The sequence below is a fragment of the Suricata suricatta genome, chromosome 2, assembly GCF_006229205.1.
Source record: "Suricata suricatta isolate VVHF042 chromosome 2, meerkat_22Aug2017_6uvM2_HiC, whole genome shotgun sequence".
Taxonomy (NCBI): Eukaryota; Metazoa; Chordata; class Mammalia; order Carnivora; family Herpestidae; genus Suricata; species Suricata suricatta.
This window is the reverse complement of record NC_043701.1, coordinates 154,947,647-154,971,591: the sequence shown is the minus strand read 5'-3', so window position 1 is coordinate 154,971,591 and position 23,945 is coordinate 154,947,647. Positions and strand designations below refer to the sequence as shown.

Sequence of the window (23,945 nt, the reverse complement as noted above, 5' to 3'; positions counted from 1 at the left end):
TGTTACTTCTTCCAGTAAATCTTTCCTGCCCCTGTAAGACTGGATTAAGTGCTCTGACTTTGTGCTTCCCATAGTCTCTGCACCTGACTTTAGAGGGCACTTCTCAGCTCTGTTGTATTCTTACTTTACTTATCTGTGTCACCATTAGAGTGCTAGCACCCTCAGGTCAGGGATCATGATTCCTGATATGTGGAAGGTAGTCAATAAATATTTGTTGAGTGAAAGAAAAGATAAAAAGATGACTGACCCCAGTGAAAGGAATGTAGGACCTCCATTGGTGGGAGATAAAATATGTTCACAAATATTTATGATGCAGCCAGGAAAGGAGAGTCAAATAGTTTACCCTGAAAGTTTAGGATGAGAAATAATAAGCAGCAGGAGAGGGAGGGTGCCAGTCTGATAGACTTTGTAAGAAATGTGACATTGGATCTGGGGCTTGAAGCACAAGGAGATTTATAAAAGGCAAATAGCAAGAGGGTGTTGTTCGAGGCAAGCAGATAGTGCAGCCAAGACCCACAGGTGGGAACGTGAATGGGGTATGGGGTATTGGGAGTTTTGGGTGAGGCTTAGTGTGGCCACAGGTACGTAGAAGGGGGTCTGGGGAAGGAGCTAGGAGCAGAGCTTGGAGGAGCTTCTGTCCAGCACGTCGATTTCCACCCACACCTCCTAACACTTTGTCCGGTCCCCTTCCTCACAGTTATGTGCCCCTTGTGAATCAGTTGTCAGAATTCCCTATTTGGTGCTAAGTTCCTGCTGTATCGCTGCTTCCTTCCCCTGAGTCACCTGTCCACCCTGCCCCTGCCACCCCCTACCCTGCGGATATGTGGACACTTGTGTAAGTGTTTGGCTTTTCACTCCTTTGTAAACTCCCAAGCTGAAATCACATTGGGTCAGTCGCTCATGTTATTAGGTGTGTGTTCTCTGGACAGTGGAAGGTGGAGATGAAATGCAGGGGTTGTTTAGCAGAACAATCTAGTAGGGAGAGTGCTGTGTCAAAAGGCGGGATCCCGGGCTCTGGTCCAGCTCTCCTGTTGGCCTGCTGTTGGCCTGCTGTGTGTCTTCAGATGAGTCACTTCCCTTCTCTGGGAGCTTCCTTATCCATAAACAAAAGATTTAGACAAGAGAACTGAAGTTGTTTTTCGTACTGATAGTCTACAATTAGCTAAAAATCCTGTATAAACAAAAGGGGAAAAAAAACAAATTAAAAAATTAAAATAAGGGGTTTATTATAGATAGACATACAGATGTTCACGACTGAAAAATGAAAGGTGTTCCTTTGAGGGGGGTGCATAATAAGACAATGACATAGATACAAAGAAAATGCCCAAGAGTTCAGAATTATCAACCAAATTCTTGGATTATTGGGCATCATTTTGGCCACAAAGGGTTGGGGAGATCAAGACAGTGACAGGGAAGAGCATCTTGGAAATCTGTCAAGAGCATCCTCAGATATTCACTGAGTTTCCCAAGATAGAGACGGTGTTTGCTGACCAGCATCCAGCCGTGGTTTTTAAGAGTTCCTACAATTGGCATGAGAGATCCTCATAGAATTTCTGAATTAAAAAGAACCTTTACAGATCATCTACTCCCGTGACTCTTAACCTTTTCTGGATCACAGACCCTTTGAGAATCTGAGGTCAGCTGAGGACTGTAGTTAGAGCATAAGGGTAGCGCGCGCACACACACACACACACACACACACACACACACACACACACAGTTTTGCATCAGGTTTCAGAAGATCCACACCCGAGTCCATCGGAAGGCTCCCTGGGAGTCCATGCCCCCCAGGCTGGGAGACCCCCGTCTATTCTCCTTTTATAATGAGATGAGTAAACTGAGGCCTGAGAAAAGTAACAAAACTTCTGTGATATTTGTTTGGGTCCCAAAAAGAAGGAAGCCAATCAACAGTAAAATCAGTGTATTCAGGAAAGCCGTGTGGATCCTCAAAGCATCTGAGACGCACAGGAACGGCCCTGGAGAAAGGAGAGGAGAGAAAGCTACTCAGCTGATGGTAGAAAGATGCTTTGGCGGATTCTGAGGTAATGTGCCTTCCCACATGGCAGCTAGCTGCATTCCCAGAAAGATCAGAACAAAGACCTAGGCCTGCTCTGAGCATGGAAATTAGAAATAGAAGGGAAAGCATGTAATGCAACTTACGAGAACAAAAAGGAAATAAAAATTGGTAAGATATCCAACTAAAATGGGAAACATTTTCCTTTGACTCAGTCAGAAGGGAAATCTCTAAATACGTACAGAGGGTGTTGAACAATTTACAGGATGGGGAGGGGCGTTGGCTGCAGCTACAAAAATAATCAGCTGGTGTTATCTCAACACCTGAGCGTAGGGAACTAAGACCTAAAGTAGAAGTGACCACCTCCAAAAAGGTGTCAGGAGAGATGGTAGGTATCCATAGCAACCCTCATGCCAGGTACATGGTACCTCCCGAGGTACCTCCTCAAGGAGTACCTCCTTGATCACTGACCTCGCCAGCTTTCTGATGTGTCCCTTGCACAGAGCACAAGTGCAGAGAATCAGGGTGTCATAGGATGCACAGAACTTGGGGTCTGAGAGCCCGAAGTTCACGTCCTAGTTCTCAATTACCAGCTCAGACATGTTGGGTCTTAGTTTTGTCAGATGAGGTAAATATTGACCACCTTGTTAAGTTAAGACAATGAAATGAGAGATCGTGGAGATGAACACACCCAGCACAGAGCATGTCACTCAGACTCAATAAATACCTGTTGGATGATACCAGGTCACAGGGAAGAAAAACAAGTTTGCTTTACCTTCCTTCTCCCATTCCACCTAAGAGAGGAAGATGAAGGTGGGGGAAGAGAGGAAGGTAGAAGATGAAAGAATCCTTCTACTTTGTGTTAACAGATCCCTTGGGGCGCCTGGGTGGCTCAGTCGGTTGAGCCTCCAACTTCGGCTCAGGTCAGATCTCACGTTTGTGGGTTCGAGCCCCGCGTCGGGCTCTGTGCTGACAGCTAGCTCAGAGCCTGGAGCTGCTTCTGGTTCTGTGTCTTCTTCTCTCTGCCCCTCCCCCTCTCATGCTCTGTCTCTCTCTGTATAAAAAATAAATAAAACATTAAAAAAAAACATTAAAAAAAAAAAAACAGATCCCGAGTTTAGAAAACTGAGAATTTGCGCTCTAAATTAGTGCTTCTCCTCGCTCTCTCGAACCTGGAATATGAAGGCATCTTCTTGGAAAGCTTTTGATTTCTTCATCTTTGGATATACATTTGCTATTACTTTTCAGATTGCTTTAGGAGAGAAATAGACCACACTACAGACTATGAGGACAAAGCTGAGTGTTTGGGTTTAGTGTTGTAATCAGATTCAGTTTACAACTAAGTAATGTGTCCTCTGTGGAGCAGTCTGCAGGATTGCGCCCAGATGGTAAGCAGTTGAACCAGTTGATTGTAATTTGTTTTATGCTTAAACTGGGATGTTTTTCTTTAATTTTTTAATGTTTATTTTTGAGAGAAAGACAGACATAGCGTGAGCAAGGGATGGGTAGAGAGAGAGGGAGAAGGGAAAACACAGAATCTGAAGCAGGCTCCAGGCTCTGAGGTGTCACCACAGAACCTGACATGGGGCTCATCAACAATAAGATCATAACCTGAGCCAAAGTCTAAAACTCAATCAACTGAGCCACCAAAGTACCCCTAAGCTGGGATACTTTTCTTAATAAACTCAAGGAGAACTCCTGTTTTGAGGGTCATATGGAGGTTTTCTAGAACTAGAAACCCAGAGCCTTCAGCATTCAGGCCTCTGACTCCTCTGGCCCAGATTGCCTGCCTAGGAGCTGCAGATCTGCCACCATCCAGGGCAACCCCTCACCTCCCACACTGCCAGAAGGAAGCTCTCTATCCACATCCAGAGGCTGTAGTCACCAGCCCTCCACCCAGTCCTCAGTGGGGTGCCTCTGTTCGTAAGCCAGGCCAGCCCTGCCCAGCCCTCGTTCTCAATTCATAGGACGCATGCACTCTTCTGTTAGAACCTTTGAGCCAAAAAGAATGTTTTTGTAAATCATGTCCAATCCTCTTATTTTACTAAGAACTTGAAATCCAAAGACACTGAACAGTTTGCTCAAAAGACAGGATGTTAGTGTCTTAGCCTGGCCTGGAACCAGATTTCCTCGTACCCAGTCAGGTCTCCTCCTGGAAAGCTAGTGTGGGTCATCGGAAAGAGAGGTGGGGTGGGGTCCGAGCAGATGAGAAGATAGACATGTGCAGCGGGTTGAGTAATGCCATCTGTGAGTAGCTCGGGGGTGGGGCTGGGGGATTAGGAGGGCAGAAGGGGCCTGAGATGCTTCCAGGGGGGCTCAGGCCATGCGGAGGTTGAGTTCCTTTATCTCATTCACATCTCCAGGACTTCCTGCCGTTCTGTACCTGTGGACGGTTTATTAGGGGCTTCAGGGCTTGGGCACACACCCAAAGCTGGAAGAGAACGATTACGACTCCCGTGTTAGCGCCAGGTGTTCTGTGGATCCAGAGGGACTGGTAGCCCCAGGGAGGCAGGGGTCAGATTCCTGGGGGACTTCTGTGAACAGCATATAAAAGGGAAACAGAGCAATGGAAGGGTCCATGCAGGATTGCTCACTCGGAGAGAATAAAATGAGCCCTCCAGGCCCAGGGTGGACAGTATGTGAGTGCGTGTGCAAATATGGAAGAAAAGCAGTTTCTGGATCAGTAACTCCTGCTTACTGATGGGAGGTGAGGGGAGTGCAGTGGCGAGTGTGTGTGTGTGTGTGTGTGTGTGTGTGTGTGTGTGTGTGTGTGTTGGGCTGATTGCTGTAAAGGTGAAAAACTAGAGCACATCTCCAAGAGTCCGAAACATACTTGGCATAAGAGAATACTCCCTTTATTCTTAACCCTGGATGAGATCCTCATTAAAACTTTGTCTACTTTTAGGCCTAAGGAAGGGTGGGGGAGGGGTGCAGAGCTGCACTGTCCAGGAGGCATATAACGTGAGTGACGTATGTAATTTAAACTTTTCTGGTAGTAAAATGGAATCAGTGAAATTAATTTTGACAATATATTTTATTTAACCCAACATATCTAAAGTAGCATGAAACTATTGATATAATTACATAATAGTATATAGTCAATATAGTAATTATTAGTGATACTAGTTGCACTCTATATTTTGTGCTAAGTTTTGGAAGCCAAGTGTGTATTTTTATACTTACAACAAATTTCATACTGGCCACATCTCAAGTGTTCTGGGCTACCATATTGGACAGCATAGAGATATATAAAATGGGGCCAGGGAAAGAAAAATCCAATGTTAAACAGCTTCAAAGTAAAGGGCAAATCCCTATAATGAATATCAGTGGTCTCTTGATCTAGAAGACTCATATGCCACATAACACGCCCCCCCAAAAGTGGTTTACATCTCAACTACCTGAAATGTTTGATTTAAATCTAAGGAATGCATTTCAAACAGAGAGAAATTGAATCTTAGCTAATAGGATAAATGTTTATCTTGCCTTTGTTCCTCATCCCACAAACTGGGAGTAAGGAACCAAACTATCCTTACCTCTCAGAGACAACTTCAGTTTGTCCTAGAGGTTAACTTTGTCTCAATGAGAAGGCTATGATGATGACTATCCTCTGATTTGGATATGACCTGAGACCAAGGAGGTATTGGCTGGTCAGTATCCCATCCAGTACTGTGGATCCTTGGGTTAATGCCTGGCCCTATCTACTACCGTACCCTGTAGCTTTTACATGCAGAAAAAGTATTCAGGAAGAGACAGGACAGTGCCTGCTTTCACAAAGGGCAGAAGCTGGGTGTTGCTAGATTCACAGCCACCAACGTGGCTCGAAAAGGAGGTGGTGTATGTCAGTTAGACACTGAGGACTCAGTCCTCGGTGGCTTTGCCACATTGTGCAAATCTTCACACTTCCCTGCGCCTTAAAACGTCCTTTTCCACCCTCTCCAAGTCAGAGGGTTAGTATAAAAGTCAGATGAAGTCATGGACCTCTATGTGCTTTGAAAGCTTTTGTTTGTTTTTAAGTGCTTTACAAAAAAGGGCTAATAAAATACCGGGTTATTTTAACTGTATCTAATTCTCCAAGGCTCTCTTTAGCACCAAATATTTGCTTGACGATCGATTCCAGTCACTTGTTTGAGATTAAGTGGATTGAAAGATGCTATAGGCTCTGTGAGCTGTGGACATGCGAAGAGATTGTCCACATCCTTTCTTTGTTCTCCATTTGGCCTGAGGTCATTAGGCCACCTCAGGTGGATTTTTATGACAACTTTCATTGTCATGAGGTGTGACCCAGACTGATCAGTCTTGCCACACTCTAGGCAAAGAACTTCACTGAAGGATAATTAAGAACCTCTACAGCCTTGCTCCCCAAAGTTGATCTGTGGACCAGCATCATGGGTGTCACCAGTAGACAGAGTCTCAGGATGCACCCCAGACGTGTCAACTGAGAGTCTGCATTTTAACAGGATTCCCAGGTGATCCCGGCTTACGCTAGAAGTTGAGAAGCAGTGCCTGACAGGCCCCCATCAAGTGATAGCACAGCCTGGCTTCAGTAGCCTCTGGGTTAGGCAGTTCCCCTATGTCAAAATCTGCCCAGGGGTGTCACCTAGTCACCCAGAACACATTTTGTTCTGACACATGAAAACCCATGTAGCAAGTGCTTGGAAATGTCATTAATTTCCTTTGTTATACAGAAGCCTTGATCCAGCGGCTGGATGGGTAGTGAGTAGAGCCACTCAAGGTCACCTGGCAAAGGCCTGGGGATCCTGAGACGTGGGAAAAGGAATGTGAAAAGGCCCCTGGCAGTTCTATCTCTTCCTTTACTCCTGCCAGAGTCCGAGGTTTAAATGATAGCAGTTTTGAAGAAGTTTAGAGAACTTGAAGAGGTTTACCAGGATAGAAGTACAGAAATGATGTCTGGGGTAGAAGTTGATCCTGGAAGACATCCTAAAGAGGGAGGCCATTTGCAACTTCTAGCTGTGGAACATTGGGGTGTGCACTAAACCCCTGAGCATCAGCTTCCTGGCTTTTAAAAGCAAACAAGATGGCAAACCCTGTTCTGCCTGTCTTTGGGGTTTCTGTGGGACTCGTGGAAAGTAGTATCAGTGAGCATTCCTAATAATAAGGGAAATGATCCAAGGATGAAAGAGAAGGTCCAATAGATGAATCCAGAAGACAAATCGACCACTAACCCACTGTGTGACCTCAGGGGAGGGCCTGGGCCTCTCTGAATCAAGGGGGCCATGTGTGAAAGATCTCTGAGTGCCCTTCGAGAAGGCCCTGGAGCTCTGTGGCTCACTGCTATCAGCGCCCATTACCAGGAGTGTTCCTCCAAGAAAGATGGTTCTTCAAATACTCATTTAGGGAAAGTTCTGAGAGTTTGGAATCGAATCCTTTCTGGGGGAAATGATTCCAAACACTCTCCCTGGCCTACACTCTGGGAGACCCGTTTGAAAAAACAGGTCTGCTTGGCCGTCCTGGCACCTACATTTTGGTGTCAGCATGTGGTGCCTGAGCTGGTGAGTGAAGAGCGACAGTCTCACTTCTCCACTGTGTCAGGACACACAGTCTTGGTTCTGGAAGCGAGCTCTGCCCTGTGAGACACTGAGCTCCTGTCATACCTGACTGGGCTGTGTCATGTGCAGACTTTCCAGGGGAACAGTCTTGTTTGATACTTCAGATACTACCAGGGAGTTTTTCAGAAACATTTCTCTCCATTTTCATAAGTACCCAAATACGGCATCCCTGTTTTAGGAGCCTTCTTTGCAGAGGAGGCTGCCAGTCAGCTGGGTAACTGACCCTGGCTGTTGGCACAGCAGCCCTTCCGTAGATGCGAGCCAGCTGAGAGCAAATGGACCAATGTGTGTTTTTATGGAAGGTCATAACTGTTCCATAAGACAGCCCTTCTGTGTCTCTTTCCTGCCCATCTGGGGACCCTGTGTTGTCGATTCTCACCTCACTGCACTCATGCTTCCAACTTCCCATTCCATTGCTTGGATGCTTGCTTCTAACTCTGTCCATTGCATTTTCTTCTGTGCGCCCACCGTGTTGTCGTGGAAACTCGATGGCCACAGGCCATGAGTATCCGGTGTCATCGAGTGTGATGGTGTGGTACGTGTATTTGCTCACACTTTTATTTTGAATCCGTTCCAATGTGACATCTGCTAAAATGTCTCCCTTATGATTTGCTTGGTGATCACAGCCTTCTCATCATTCATTGAGAGCAGGACCTGATCTCACAGAATCTGAAAAGAGCTATGTGGTAAGACGCCTGTTGAATAAGAACTGTAGCTTTTCTAAAGAGAATCCTTACTGACTTCTAGAATCTCAACCAGAGTAATGCCTGGCTAACTCACCGAGCCGTTATTTACAAGAATTATATGGCTCTTGTCCTAGAGGGAAATGTTAGGCCACCCCCTTCCCTCTCAGAAAGCAGAGGAGTTTAGAGACCTTATTGTACTCTGCCTGCATGTGGGATTGAATTAATGGTTAGTGCGTGACTGGGGGTACATCCTTGCATTTCTGTCCTGAAGTGATTCCATTTGTTACAGTTATTCACTAATTATAGGCTTTTATGCTTCTGCCTTTTTTTTTTAATAGTCATACTAAATCCCAAATTCTTCTGTATCTTACCTGTTTTTTCCATGCTTACGCCTGGATCCCTCCTGCACTCCACTACTGGAATATCTATTTTTTTAACCTGGATCTTCAACTCTGTTGTTTCCCTGGACTTATGTGCTTCGTCTGGAATGTTACATCTCTTCCTCTCTTTCTATTTTTTTTTTTTTTGGTTGTTTTTTGTCCCCATGTTGACTGTTATATGGGGGTTTCTGGATCTCGGGGCCACTCACAGGAAGCAGTTTGCAATGAGATCATAAACATTGCCGAAAAATCTGTTCATTACTGCAGCACTGTTTCTCATCCCCTTGACTTTCATCACAAGGTATCCCCTTCTGACAATAAATCATCTTTAATCATTTCTCAGCAACCTCAAGCCCAGCAGCGAAGAGTCATCCCAGACAGGAGTCAAACCTCACAAGATTTGTAAGTACACCTGGCAACCTTCCTCTCTCCCATCACATTCTGGGTGGACTTTTGGCTTTCGAGAGTGGATCATTGACGAGGTCTGGGGCAGCCTTTGGGGGAATGAACGAATCGCCCCCAGCTTCTCTGAGGATTTCCAGTCAGGGCCTTTTTCCCCATCAGCCAACATGAAACAGTGGTGGGTTGATGAATAAAGGAGGTCATAGACCACTGAGAGATAGAGAGCAGCAAAGAATGAACCGCCACTTAGGGACAAGTAAGGGCTGTGCTGACAGGAGTCAGTCCTGGTGTTGTGGGAATATAGAGGAAGGAGTCATTGGCTCTGCCTGGAGATAAATTAATAGAGTTGAGGCGCTCATAAAAAAATTACTGGATATCTTTTATGTTTTAAACATAATAGGGATAAACTCCATACCCAGAAGGGAGATTTGGAATGCGCATTGAAGGGCAAATTGGAGGAGCACCTGGCTGGCTCAGATAGTAGAGCCCGTCATAATTTCAAGCCCCAAGTTGAGTGCAGAGATTACTTTAAAAGAAAAAAGAAAGACACGTTGGTTTTGAGAGCTAGAACAGGGAGGTAAAAGGTCTTCCCAGCTGAGGAAAACACACATGCAAGGACCCAAGGTAGACGGTGTGTTTGGGGGAACTCAGAGAAGGCCCACATTGTGAAAGGACTCAATGGAACAGTGCCCTGAGCAGCATGAGGCCCATCCAGAATTAGAGCTGACTGGGGGGCCCAAGCAGCAAGGTTGTGGGACCTTGGCCAGCCAATCTCCATTATCCGCAGTGAGGATAGAGAAGCAGATATCAGAAGTTATTTCCCAGAGCTGAGGCTAGCAAGGCAGCCATGGGGGCAGTTAGGAGGATAAGGCATCCTAAGGAGGCCAAGTTGGGTGGAGACAGCAGGCAAATATGGAAACATCAAAAATGATGTGCTTACTGACTGGAAATCTTTCTGCATCTCTGAATTCCTCACTTGAGACCTTCCTCTGGCAGACAGATCCATCTACCAAATTATCAAAACCTTTGGATAAATGCATAAAATTAAAAGGCCCCTTTGTTTTAGCAGAGGAAAATGAACCTCTCGTTCATGGGAACTGACTCCTCTTACTCATCTCTAGTCTAACCTGCCCTCTCACGGGCACTCGCCGGCATCCACTGGGAATGGTAGATGGCTCATTTGCACAGTTGTGCCTGGTGGTACTGTTGTGTTTCAGAATAGTGAGTACACAGAATTGTGAACTGGTGTATGGTAGATACTTCTTAAGTATTTGTCAAAGGAATAAATGAAAACAAACTTTTCCCTGTTGCCAAAGCAGATACCACATTTCACCACAAATGGTTCCGCCTTCTCCCGTGAGCTGTTCGAACAGATAGAACAGCACACACCAAATGGCCTTGGGCCAACTAATAATAATCTGAACTGCAAACATCACCGGGACAGAAAGAAAGCAAAAAGTTTTCAAGAATTTCTGAAAAATGACATCACATTTTAAAACAATTAATGAGAGGCAGCTGGCTGGCTCAGTCAGAAAAGCATGCGACTCTTGATCTTGGGGACGTGAATTCGAGCTCCACTCTGGGTGTAGACATTACTTAAATGAATAAAACTTTTTTGGGGGGAGCACCTGGGTGACTCAGTCACTTAAGCATCTGAGTTCAGCTCAGGTCATGATCTCCTGGTTTGGGAGTTCAAGCCCCAAGTCGGGCTCTATGCTTACAACTTGGAGCCTGGAGCCTGCTTTGGATTCTGTGTCTCTCTGTCCCTTCCCTGCTTGAGCTGCCTCTCTGGCGTACTCAAAAATAAACATGAAAAGGAAAAACAGCTTTTTTTTTTTTAGTTTTTTGTTTATCCATTTTGAGAAAGAATGTGCAAGCAGATGAGAGACAGAGAGAATGGGAGAGAGCAGTAAAGCCTGGCATAGACCTGAGCTGAAATCAAGAGTCTGATGCTTAACTGACTGAGCCACCTTGGTGCCACAATAAATGAAAACTTAAAAAAAATAAAAACAACTACCGAGATATGTATCAGCATATTAAGGAACTCAAGGTAGTGAGGCCATCGGAATATACTTTTTATAACCTTATATTAATACAACAATTTTATGTATATATAATTGCCTTATACTCTCCAACATATATGACCAGAATATAGTATCTATCTCTGGACTAAATAACATCTGATTATCTTTGATAACTACATACATTCTTCTATGTTAAGAAAAAGGCCTGGTTAATTTAAAAATTTGTTTTTTAATTTTTATTTTTGATACAGACAGAGACAGAGCATGAGAGGGGGAGGGGCAGAGAGAGAAGGAGACACAGAACCGGAAGCAGGCTCCAGGCTCTGAGCTAGCAGTCAGCACAGAGCCTGACGCGGGGCTCGAACCCACGAACGTGAGATCTGACCTGAGCCGAAGTCGGAGGCTTAACCGACTGAGCCACCCAGGCGCCCCAGGCCTGGTTAATTTTAAAGAGGAGGCATCTAGACAAAATACTTGGTAACCAAATGAAACTAAATAAAAGGACTGATCATAGCCTCACTGTCAGACACCCCCCTTCCCTATCAGTCTTCGTTTACTTATATGCTGAATGGATCTCCCCATATGCTCCAGTATTAGAGAAATAGCCAGTAAAATACTTTCATCTGCACTGATGTGTATGAAACACTACCACAGTGTCAATTTAAGTGAAACGGTTTTAAAAACTTATTATTTAATCCTATCAGTGTTTGAGTCCGTGTTTTTCATTTTTAGATTTAGCTACCAAGCACTATATAGCTATATACCACAGAATGATGATGAATTGGAGCTCCGAGATGGAGATATTGTTGATGTCATGGAAAAATGTGATGATGGATGGTTTGTTGGTAAGTGATCTCATGTTTTCCTTGCTGGTTGTGTATTGAAGGAGTAACTAGGAGGGATGAGCCGCACAGTGTTCCCTGCACAGGAAAGAGCCGCCTCAGATCCTGTGTCTCCATCAGGAACGCTGGGCCACCCAGTTTGTGCTTGCCCTGGAGACAGCCTGGATGGCACTGATGATACTGGATGCGAAAACCAAATCTGCCAAAGCGACTGCGCAGAAGGGCAGTTTCAAACTGACTGATTTCTGTTTGTCTTTGTATTCTGTGTATATCTGGTCTACATGTGGAAATTTTATTTACTTAAGCCTTAAGAAACAACACAAGAAAATTTGAGCTTAGGTCTCAGCCATGAAACTCAAGCTATATGTATAGGCATTCCAAAGACTATTTACTTCAGGCTTCTAATAACTTTTTTTAAGTGTTTATTTATTTATCTGGTTTGAGAGAGAGATTTAGAGTGCAAACAGAAGAGGGGAGACGCAAGAGAATCCCAAGCAGGCTCTGTGCTGTCAGCACAGAGTCCAGCACGGGGCTTGAACCCACAAACCGTGAGATCGTGAGCTGAAGTCAAGAGTCAGATGTTAGGGAACTGAGCCAGCCAGGTGTCCCCAGACTTTTAATAACTTTAATCAAAGCAACCTGCTTAGGTAAGGTCCCATTCTTGATTTCAGCTCAGGTCATGATCTCACGTTTCTTGAGACAGAGCCCCACACTGGTCTCCACAGTGACAATGAGGAGCCTGCTTGGGGTCTCCTCTCTCCCTCCCCTCTCTGCCCCTCCCCAACTCATCTCTCTCTCTGTTTCTCTGTCTCTCTCTCTCAAAATAAATAAATAAACAAAAACTTTAAAACAGCAACCTGCTTAATTAAAACAAAAGATTCATCATTATAGAACAGGAGAAAGATCAACATTTTTTAAGATTTCGTTACAAAGCAGATACTTGCTTAATACACTTTCTTATTGAAGGTCTCAACCAACAACAAGACAAGAATTACCCCCACTTCACAGACTCAAAAACTGTTACATAACTAGCCCAGGGCACCCAGGTAGCCAGTGGGGGGGCCAGTACTTGAACTCAGGCCCATCTCTTCCATAGCCTTTGTTGTTTCTCTTTGGGCACAAACATGCTGTTTGGGGCCATTGACTTAGTGCCTCTATTTTCCCCTTGTACAAAGGGTTTTACCTTTATCCCCTTGCCAAGACCAGCTCTTTCCTGATCTCTCTGGAAAATCTTTGCTAAGGCGAAGTCAGTCAGGGCTGGGGTAGTGAGAATGGCAAGGCCCTGGCATATGTGAGAAGCCAGAAAGATTTGCCTGGGCCTCACCAGCCTCTTAGAAGGCGGCCCCACTGTCCCCGGGCTCCCAGAAGCCTGTGGTCCCCCACGACCTTGAACTGTTCCTTTCAGACAGAAGCCCCGTCTCGGAAGACAGTGGCACTCCCGTGGAGTGCAGCCCAATGGAAACACAACACAGGGCATGTTTGGAATTTAAAATTTTCTGGAAGCCACATTTAAAGAAGTAAAATGAAACCTGTGAAAATTAATTTTTGCAAGATAATTTATTAAAACCAGTGCATTCAAAATATTATTTGAACATGTAGTCAGTGTAAAAAATTGTAAGTGCCAAAGGGGAATGTCGAATATCTAAGTCTTAGGAGTCCAATGTGTGTATTGTGCAGTACAGCGTAGCTCAGCTCCGAACAGCCGTTTCGGGTACTCGGTGGCCAGCTGGGGCTGTCCTGTTAGGGGTGCAGCCTCGTACAGCCTAGCTGTGGCACTCTCCCAGGAGAGTTTACGCCTTTTACGAGAACATGGGGCATTGTGGGGGCACCAGCTTCTTCACGGGGGTGCCCCTGGCAGCTGGGAAAAGAAGTGTTCCTCAGTTCCTCAGATGCTTCAGAACGCAGCCCTGTGCTCAGAATGGAAGTTCATTTTCTCATCCGTAAGGAGAGGTCGAACCAGGTGTGGCAGCACAAATCTGGGCTTCGTCCTCTCTGCAGCCTCCTTGGCCGTCCCCCCTTGGGGTTCAACTAGTTATTTTAGAAGTCATTAGTTTTGATGCCTTTTTGTAGCTCGAAGTGGGGCACCTGGGTGGCTCAGTCGGCTAAGCATCTGGCTTCGGCTCAGGTCATGGTCTCACAGTTCATGGGTTCGAGCCCTGCGTCGGGCTCTGTGCCAACAGCTAGCTCAGATTCTGGAGCCTGCTTTGGATTCTGTCTCCCTATCTCTCTCTGACCCTCCCCTGCTCGTGCTGTCTCTGTCTCTCAAAAAAATAAATTAAAAACATAAAAAATTTTAGCTCGAAGTTTCACTTTGGGCGACACCCCTGACCTGTGGGTGGTGTGTTCACCAGGGTTCTGAGCCATTTCCAAACCAACCGGGGGAGGAATACAGTCATCTGACTGTGACATCTGCCAGTGAGAGGGGAATAATGACCCCGCCCCTACCTACCCCAAGGGAAGGACTAAGTTAGGGATCCAGCAGTTCTGGATGTGGAGCAGTTGGGGAAAGGCTATATGCTCAGGTAGCTCTGTTCCTGGCTCACCGGGAACCCTGAGGAGGTTGGGAGCAAAGAGAGGGAATCAGTCTGGGGCTTAGGCACAGCCTTCTGAGAGGAATTTCCCCCTTTTTTTTTTTTTAATGTTTATTTCTGGAGAGAGACAGAGCATGAGCAGGGGAGGGACAGAGAGAGAGAGAGACAGGCAGACACAGACTCCAAAGCAGGCTCCAGGCTCTGAGCTGTCAGCACAGAGCCTGACACAGGGCTCAAACCCACAGACCATGAGATCATGACCTGAGCTGAAGTCGGACACTTAACCAACTGAGCCACCCAGGCACCCCAGGAATTCCCTTCAGATGTGTGGTCATATCCAGTTGACTTTTAGAAATTCTACAGTTTAAAAAATTCTAAATCCCTGGTATATTGTATTAGGTAAATGTGCTCACTTTTCCAACAAGAAATATCAAGAAGAGCAGAGGGCTGGAAGTCAGAAGTCATGGGTTCAAAGCTTGCTTCTGATGCTTGCTAAGCTGTGGGACCTCAGTAATGTCACTTACGCTCTCTGAGCTTCGGTTTCCTCATCTGAAAGAGGGGAGTACCGAGAATGCCTGCCTGGCTTACCACCAGGCGTTATTTTACAGCCGAAGTGAGAGGAGATCGGGGAAAAGTACTTTGGAAACCATATGCTTTGAGATCGTTATCAGGGGCGCCCTCTGAACTCGCAAGTAAGTCTTCTGATTTTTGCATGTGTGTGTTTTTTTCTAGGTACTTCAAGAAGGACAAGGCAATTTGGTACTTTTCCAGGCAACTATGTAAAGCCTTTGTATCTATAAGAAGATTGAAAACCACAGAGATTATTTTTATTGGAGGATGAAGCATAATTCACGAACTGGTCTCTTTATTTAAACATTGAGTCAGTAGGAAAACTAACACAGTGGATAAAGTAAGAAGCAGAAGAGAGGGACAGAGAAGTGTTGTGTCTGAAGCCTGAGCCCGTTTGAACTTACAGTGTCAGGCAGGCTGAACTGAGGAAAAAGGAATGAGGCAAATCTGTATTTACTTAGCCGCTTCTGGGAGCCACTCCAAGCCTTCCTGGCCTCTCCCCCTCTTGGGTAATCTGACCTGTAACAGAGGCCAGGAGCAGTGAGGTCAGAAATGCTCTTATTGCCAGAGCCTTGACCAGCTCTGGCTCCCAGGGGGTCATTTAGCCTGAAGCAGCCCTCAGAGCGTCAGGCAGACCCCTACCCATTCTCCAAAGGCTCCATACCCCAGCCACCCCAGAACCCCATTTCCAAACATTGCTGGGAATCATCCTGGGCTGCCGGGGCCATCCCTGGATGGTGGCCCAGGCCCCCAGACTACCCCAGACCACGCCCCTCACTCCTGGGGTATGTGAGGAAATGGAGGCAGAGCATAGGTGCCCTGTGCATTCAGCCTGCATGCAGCATTGCTCTTGACGCCCTGGTGTTCAGACAGAAAAGCCCACGAGGTTTGCCCACGGGAGCGGAGTGCCCAGGTCAGATAGTTGCATTTGTATGTCCAGGTAATGGAGTTAAGAGGCTCTGTAGTTATGGGGGTCACTCACAGTGTGCTCTTTTCCCATATCTCTGACTTTTGTAAGTGGTCACCTTCAGCACAGTTTCATTTTGCAAAATGCCACTGCTAACCTTTCTTTTCTGGCTTGTTTTTGGCCAGGGCAGTTTGGGGTTGATGGGCCTATTCTGACAGTACCAAGGGTGGCATTTAGTGAATCATTTCACATACACTGGATGCTGGGACCACTGATGGGCAGGACACGCCACACTTAGCAGACTCCCCGCAGTGGTTCAGGCACCACCCACAGTGCGGGAGCCCGGGGTCACCCTGAGGAGGCTTCTCTGCAGAGTGGGAAGTGCACGTGCCCTAGCCCTAACTGCGAGGCAGCGATCGGCCACTCCCAGGACGTCACTACATCTGAGGAAGGAGCCCCTGTGACACCCGGGGTGCTCAAGTCACAACTCCATCCGATTCAAGGGTGTTTCTCAGCCTCTCTGCTAGACCCTTGGGAGAAGTAGAGAAACAACCCACTCTCTTCCTCTGATTGAAGAGGTAGACACCCACACAAACACTAAATCAAGAGAGACTGTGATATGTGCAAAGAAGGGTACGAGAGAGGAGGAGATTACCTTTCCCTGGAGAGACCCTAGAAAGCGTTGTTGTATTTCGGTCTCCATGAGCTCACTCTTGAACAGCTAGGCTGCTTAGAAGAACCTTCGTCTGAGAGTAGTTTATGGCTGGAAATTCTTGGAACTGTTCCCAGAGTTTTCAAACTCTCATCCTCCTCACAAATACACATCCAAGGTTACCAATAGGAGTAGCAATTCTAGGTGGTAGAGTGTATACAGGAATCCTGGGTCTCTGTGTGTAGCTCAGAATTGCCCCAGGACCATTGTCCCAAAACCTGGAGTCTTTACAAGTAGGCAGAGCCTCTGCCTCAGCTTCTGTCTCTGACAGTCCTCTACCCCATCCACCCCTCTACCCCTACCAGAGAGCCTCATTCTCTTCCTGTCCTTTCTAATCCTGGCCTCAGGAAAGAACCTGCCACTGACTTCTTCACACTAGAGTGTAAATGACCGATACGAGGAATGTGTTACTTCTTCCTGGAAACATCTGTTTTTAGCTAGGACAGAGCAGAGCCTTAACCCCAGGGAATGAGGCAGTGGTGGTAGGGGGTGGGGGTGGGGATTGGGTGGAGGAGCTTCCTGGGTAGAAAGAGCCTTTTTGATATTCTTTAACACTCATTGCTTTGGGAGGTCCACTTCACCACCCAAGGGCACTGTCTGACTCTCCCTGAGGGACTATAGTACAAGTGCATATGCACGTGGGTTTTGCACAGCAGCATTTCACTCATATTTGGAATGTAATCCTTGTATTGGCTAATGTGTTCCTGGTGTTTCTTAGATGCCAACCATTAATAACAATCTTATTCTAATAGTTTTTTGAGGGGTGCTTCGTAAGTAGGTAATTTTGAACACCTCTTTCAATACAGCTAGAAAATAAAACCAATTTGTAAAGCTGCATTTGCATATGATGCCAGCCCCACGCATCTGTATGTATCTCTTCAGAAGCCCAGGTATGCCTCACCAATTTGCCCGTCTTTAATAAAATCATGTTAAAATTTGCATCAAACTTCAGCTTCCTATGTATGACAGAACAAGGAACAGTTTCCAATTGCTCTTTTGTCCTCAGACATTTAGTAATATAAAATACCTATTTTTATGCTGAAATATTTATACACGTTTATTAATAGCAAATGCAACTAACTGGCGCCATGCCTTGCAACACATTTTGATACAGTAGCCATGCTTCTGGGTAAAGGCAAGCCCCCAACTACTTACCTTTTGCAGTCTCTCTGGGATCAGTAAAAGAAAAAAATCATATGCATAAGAAGTAGGACTGTAAATATGTATATTTAATTTTGTATAGCCCATGTACCTACTTTGTATAGAAAAATAATTTTAAAAATTTGAACTGAAGGGGGGTAAAATAAGGAAGTCATGAAGTTTTTTGCATTTTTATTTAAATGAAGGAATTCCAAATAACTCACCTGCAGATTTTTAGCACAAAAATAGCCATTGTAAAGTGTTAAGATTTTAAATAATCATTCTTTCTGGGAGAGAAGGTAATTGTGATCTCCGTTACAGGGTTCTTATTTTGTTTGGGGGGTTTTTTTGTTTTTGTTTTTGTTTTTGTTTTTGGCTGTCCTATTTATCTACAGCAGTATTAAGTTCTTTTGCTAGAATAAGTTACTACAAAGAAGATTATATTCTGAGAGAAAAATAACTGACTTTATATATAACCAATTAATTAATTAATTAAAGTGTTGCCATTTCCACACAAAGAGCATGTACTCTGCAGACACAGATTTTTCCGTTCATTTATTTTTCTTTATTGCGGTGGATTGATTTGATAAATGGATGTGTTGAATTACTACATTTGCTGTACATACTATTTAATAAACTTTATTCAGAATTGCGTGGCATATGTTCTTACCATTCATTATTTCTTTCCTTTGCCAAGTCTCAGGAGGCTTATATTTACTGCTTCAATTTCACGTATTCTCCTTTTCCATTCTTTTTTTAAATATTTTTAACATTTACTTTTGATAGAGACACAGTGTGAGCAGAGGAAGAGCAGAGAGAGAGAAGAGACAGAACCTGAAGCAGGCTCCAGGCTCTGAGCTGTCAGCACAGAGCCCAATGTGGGGCTCAAGCTCACAAACTGTGAGATCATGACCTGAGCTGAAGTTGGATGCTTAATTGGTCGAGCCACCCAGGTGCCCCTCTACTTTTCCATTCTTTTGTTTTTCTTACATTTATTTATTTTTGAGAAACGGAGAGTGAACAAGGGAGGGGCAGAGAGAAAAGGAGACACAGAACCGGAAGCAGGCTCCAGGCTCTGAGCTAGCTGTCAGCACAGAGCCTGACGTGGGGCTCAAACCCATGAACCGTGAGATCACGACCTGAGCCGAAGTCGGACTCTCAACCGACTGAGCCGCCCAGGCGCCCCCTTTTCCATTCTTAATCACGTACCATTTGGCTTCCATCCTGCTCTTTGAAGACACGACTTCTTACCTTACTCTTTTCTCAATAGACTAACTCTATGACCTTCTCTGAATTGACTACTGTAGACTATCTCACAATTCTTTCTAAAATATTTTTATACCGATTATAAACAATAATGCATATGTCTTTAAAAGCTAAAGTAAAACATAAAATACATGTAATGGGTCTTGCTTTGCTCCGTAAGACCTAGATACAGGAAATGATACAGCACTTTTTCTAAATCAAGTTAAATCAGCTATGAGTCCTCTCTCTCTGGCAGGTGATCGTTTTAAAGTTGACCTAGAACCCTCTAGAGGCTTCTCATGTCGCCGAGTGGAACCATGCCTCCCATCCATTGGTACACTGTCCCTTCCCTCCCCCTTACTTCTGACTTCACTTACTGTCCCTTCCTCCCACATGATCCTTATGGCCTCAAAGTCACCCAACACGCTTCAGGTTCAAGGTTTTACATTCTGTCCTTTGTGCCCAGAAGACCCTTTCTCCTGGATCTGTGTGGCTTCCTTCCTCCTTCCTTCACATCCTTCATGTTGCCTTCTCGATGAGGCTTTGACTGCTTTATATAAAACGGGACTTTACTGTTTCCACCCAGCCTCCTATCCCCCTTCTCTGCCTCTGTGCTTTGTAACTCATCAGCATCTGATACTTGTTTTCACAATCATATAAAATCTGTGAGGATAACGATTCCATTTGGCTTTGGTATGTATGCCCAGCACCGAGAAGTTTCTGACATAGTTGGCACTCAGTTACTTGACCAAGTAAATGAGTAAATAAATGAATGGACCTCTGGGGCCAGAGATCCTAGAACTTAGAAAACTCATAATGAAAGAAGGGAGTCATTATCAGTCCATTTTATTATAGCAGCAGAAATAAAAGAAATTAATCTCAAATTATTCTGAACTTGTACAAACTGAAATTTTTCTGTGATTACAGTCATTTTCCCACAGAGCTTACTTCTAACCAATTGCCGTCTGGTCGGTCCTCTGAGCCTATACACACACTAAATACACACATACATAAACACTTTGCATAGTCTTATACACCTTTTTCCCCTTAACAACAGAGCTTGGACTTGTTTCCACAATTTACTTAACCGATCCCCTGTTGACGATGCAAATGTTGCCAGCTTTTTTCATACAACAAACAATGCTGCATTGAGTACAATTAGTGGCTCACAGAGCAAGAACATTTCAAATCTTGAGACATTGCCAAGTTGCCTTCCAAAATCTATCACACCAATTTACACTCCCGCCAAGTCCATGGGAGTGTCTGTTTTCCCACCACCCAATTATCTGCTTCCATGGAATGCTATCCTTTGTTTTGCCTGTCTTTTCACTGGCCAGCCCCTTCTCAGCCCTCCTTCCAGATCTTTACTTGCATTCCCAGACATCTGTTTTCTCTTAACACATGCTCCTTCAGGGAGCAGATCCCTCACAATATACTTTGGCCTACAGAGTCCGTTGTATGAGGGCTCCTGTCAATGATAAGTGGTAGAAACTTAACACTACTGACCATTCTTGGGTCAAATCACTAGGAAGAAAGGAGTTGGAATCAGCCTCTGGCAGGATTGAATCCAGATCCTCAAACTCGTATTTGTCTTATTCTTGGCACCTTGGTCCTGTTTGGCTACATTTTCACCTGCTGAGTGTAGCAATAGGAAATGAGCTCTGGGCTCATTCTTATAGGTCTCTGACTCTAGGGAAAAGGGCCTTTTTGTTGGGCTTCCCTGGAAACAGTTCCGGACCCTGCCAGGTCGTTATCCTTCCTTTGACTAATCATTGGCCAGAATGGGTGGAGTGTGAGTGAGGGCCCCACCACCACCACGTGGAATGGGGGAGAGGAGGCGGCCAGGGGAGGGGTGTGCTGCTATAAAAAGGAAGAAGGTGGCTAGATCGATAACTGAATGGTCCACTGTGTGAGCTAGACCCTGAGCATTACTGTGACAAGCTTTGGAAAATGGAATACTGTTGCCTCATCAATACAGATGTCAGTGTAACTGAATGTAGGCTATGTGCTGAAGCCCTGCCAGCCAAAGTCTTGAGAAGAACGTGGTGGAGAGGATGGGACATCCAGCCAGACGCAGGGTTTGATCTGACCATGGGGGCAGGGCACAACTGTATCACATGCTAAAAATATTAGGACTCTTCTGAAGGAAAAAGGATTAGAGTCTTCAATAGTCATGAAGAGTGCATAAGTTGCACCCGGGTATGTTCACCAAGTCTTGGCATGTAGAGATTAAGCCTGCCTCTTAAAGACAAATGAAAGAAATTACTACTTGATACAGAAAATCTGTGGAATAGATTAGCCAGGCAGGTGGTTCAGATTGAAAATAATTAAGAAAATTTAAGATGAACTGATAGAAGGAAAAGCCCTTGATGAGATACCTGAATGACCATGTGTCACTGGTTTATGATGTCTCTCCTGGAAGACAGCCACTCTGCTCCTCCAGCACTCTCCCCTCCCCTCCCCCCCCATCAGCAGAGGCGAAACACTAGGTAGATTAAGAGTCTCTGGCCCCTCTGGCTTACTTGTTTTTAAAGTGAGACTGATGGGGCACCTGGCTGGCTCAGTCAGTGGAACATGTGACTCCTGATCTTGGGGTTGTGAGTTTGAGCCCCATGTTGGGCAAAGAGATTATGCAAACAAAAATAAATAAAGTGAGACTCACAAATTAGGTGAATTTGCAAAGAGAGGTAGAGCTGAGAGTCATCTTCAAAATACTAGCATAAATCACATAGATTGCCTTGAGCTTGTGTGACCAGGGTCACTGGACCTCGAAGTGTGGACTGTGGACCGGTTGGAGTCCCCAAGCTCCTTCAGCAGATTTATAAAGTCAAAACTATCTTCACAACAATGTTAAGATGCTTGTGGCAGCCAGCTTCCAAGAATGCCTCTGGTGATCCTTATCTCCCGGTATTCAAGCCCTTCTGCATTCTATCAGGACTGGTCGGTGTAATCAGTAGATTATGGCAGAAGAAATGAATGTCACTTCCAAGACTAGGTCATAAAAGCCATTGTGGCTGCTGTCTCTTGTTCATGAGGAGATGCAGACTATGCTTTAGGACTTCTAAGTCCTGGGGCCCCCGTTGGCTGAGTTGGTTAAGTGTCCGATTTTGGCTCAGATCATGCTCTCTCAGTTCATGAGTTAGAGCCCCACATCAGGCTCTGTGTTGACAGTGCGGAACTTGCTTGGGATTCTCTCTCTCTTCCTCTCTCTACCCCGCTCAAGTTTTCTCTCTCTCTCAAAATAAGTAAATTAAAAAAAAAAAAAACCTTCTAAATCCTAGTTGTCATATTGGATAAGTGTGCTGATTCTTCCCAAAAGGAGAGGTATTAGAACAATGGGCTGGGAGCCAGAGACCTGGGTTCAAGTGCCACCTCAATACTTATTAGGTTGTGACACCTCAGACATGCCACTTCAGCTTCTCATCTGGGAGGAGGAGACACCTGGACCAAAGTGGGGTTCCATTAGGAAGGAGGAAAACAAAGTGACATTTAAAGGCAACCTGCAATGTCCACCACTGAGTTCTCCTGTTATTCCAGTGCCTACTGCATACCAGCATTTTTCATGAATTTTCTCATTTACTTCTCATACCAACCCTACAAGGTAGGTATTCTGATCTCCATTAACAAGTAGAGCACCTGTGACAGAGGTGTGCAGCCCAACGGCAAACAGCAACTAACTGGATTCAGTCTGACTCCAAAGCCATGTGCTTTCCATTGATCACACCCTACTGCCTCCCAGGGACAGACAGCTGGACAAGTCTGTGACCGGTACACCTCAGGACATCTAAACTTTACCTAGAGATTGTAATATCTCCAAGGGTGACTCATGGTATAATGATAATAGTGATAACCATTGATGAGCACCTACTCTGTGCTTGAACATTAACGGTTCAAAAACAGGTGTGTCTCCTCAGTCTTCCGCCTGAGCCAAGAGAGCAGCAACGGACAGAACTCTTCAGGGACTCCTGCTGATTCCAGGCCATCTCATCCTCCACCTCTCACAGGTCTCTCATAAGTAGGGGCCAGCCTCGCTACCTGTCCTTCCTCACCACACCGACCCTTTGTCACCTGCACTGTGGCTCTCCTCTGTAGTGTCACAGATCTGCAAAGCTCAAAGGCCCCCAAGAACTTTGTACTCTCCATTATTTTCTGTGTCGGCTAAGAATGACTTCAACTAATAAGTAATTAGAAATAAATTTGAAAAAAAGAATGTTTGGGGCACCTGAGTGGCTCAGTGGGTTAAGCATCTGACTCCTGATTTGGGCACAAGTCATGATCTCACGGGTTCACAAGTTTGAGCCCTGCGCTGGCCCCTGTGCCAACAGCACAGAACCTGCTTGGAATTCTCTCTCTCCCTCTCTTTCTGGCCCTCCCCTGCTCTCTCTCTCTCTCTTTCTTTCTCTCAAAATAAATAAATAAACTTAAAAAAATTACTCCACCTACAATAGCAGGTGGCCCCCAAAGTGACAGCTTATGTGACAGACATGTCTCGTTATCTCACAGAGAAGAAGACAGACTCTGGGCTAGTGTCCCTGACTCCCCTGGTCTTTCTCTCATGATTACAAGCTGCAGTGTGACAGCTCCAAGCATCACATTCTCATACAACTCCATTTGATGGCAGGTAAGAGCAACACAGGACAGAGGTTTTCTCTGAGCGTGATTAGGGAAGGAAAATCATTTCCAGAAACCCCCCAGCAGACATCTTCCCACATCTCATTGGCTGGAGCTGATCCTGTGGCTACTCTTAGCTGTGAAGAAACTGCCAGAGGGCAGTGGGCAAGGTGGAAGAGAGCTGGGAATGACTTTGGGTAGCTAACCAGCGTTGAGGACCAGAGCCAGCCACTCCTGGGCGATCACTTGTTCTTGGCTCCCATGAGATCTTCCCGCCTCTCCCTCACTGTTTGTTTGAATTCCTTCCTGGCTTT

The 23,945-nt window shown here is 45.3% G+C and overlaps 1 protein-coding gene across 24 annotated transcripts in view; it reads left to right on the top strand.

Annotated features, from left to right (window-relative positions):
- Positions 1–18,434, top strand: part of SORBS1 (sorbin and SH3 domain containing 1) — a 224,269-nt gene extending 205,835 nt beyond the window's left edge. For 15 of the 24 annotated variants that reach the window (XM_029932268.1, XM_029932270.1, XM_029932267.1 and 12 more), the window contains 4 exons: positions 8,208–8,267; positions 8,859–9,049; positions 11,806–11,918; positions 15,179–18,434. In XM_029932268.1, the coding sequence (XP_029788128.1) occupies positions 8,208–8,267; positions 8,859–9,049; positions 11,806–11,918; positions 15,179–15,246 (432 nt within the window). In that variant the 3' untranslated portion in view covers positions 15,247–18,434. The remainder of the gene's footprint in view (positions 1–8,207; positions 8,268–8,858; positions 9,050–11,805; positions 11,919–15,178) is intronic. The other 9 variants (XM_029932276.1, XM_029932277.1, XM_029932272.1 and 6 more) reach the window with 3 other exon arrangements.
- The last annotated feature ends 5,511 nt before the right edge of the window (positions 18,435–23,945 follow it).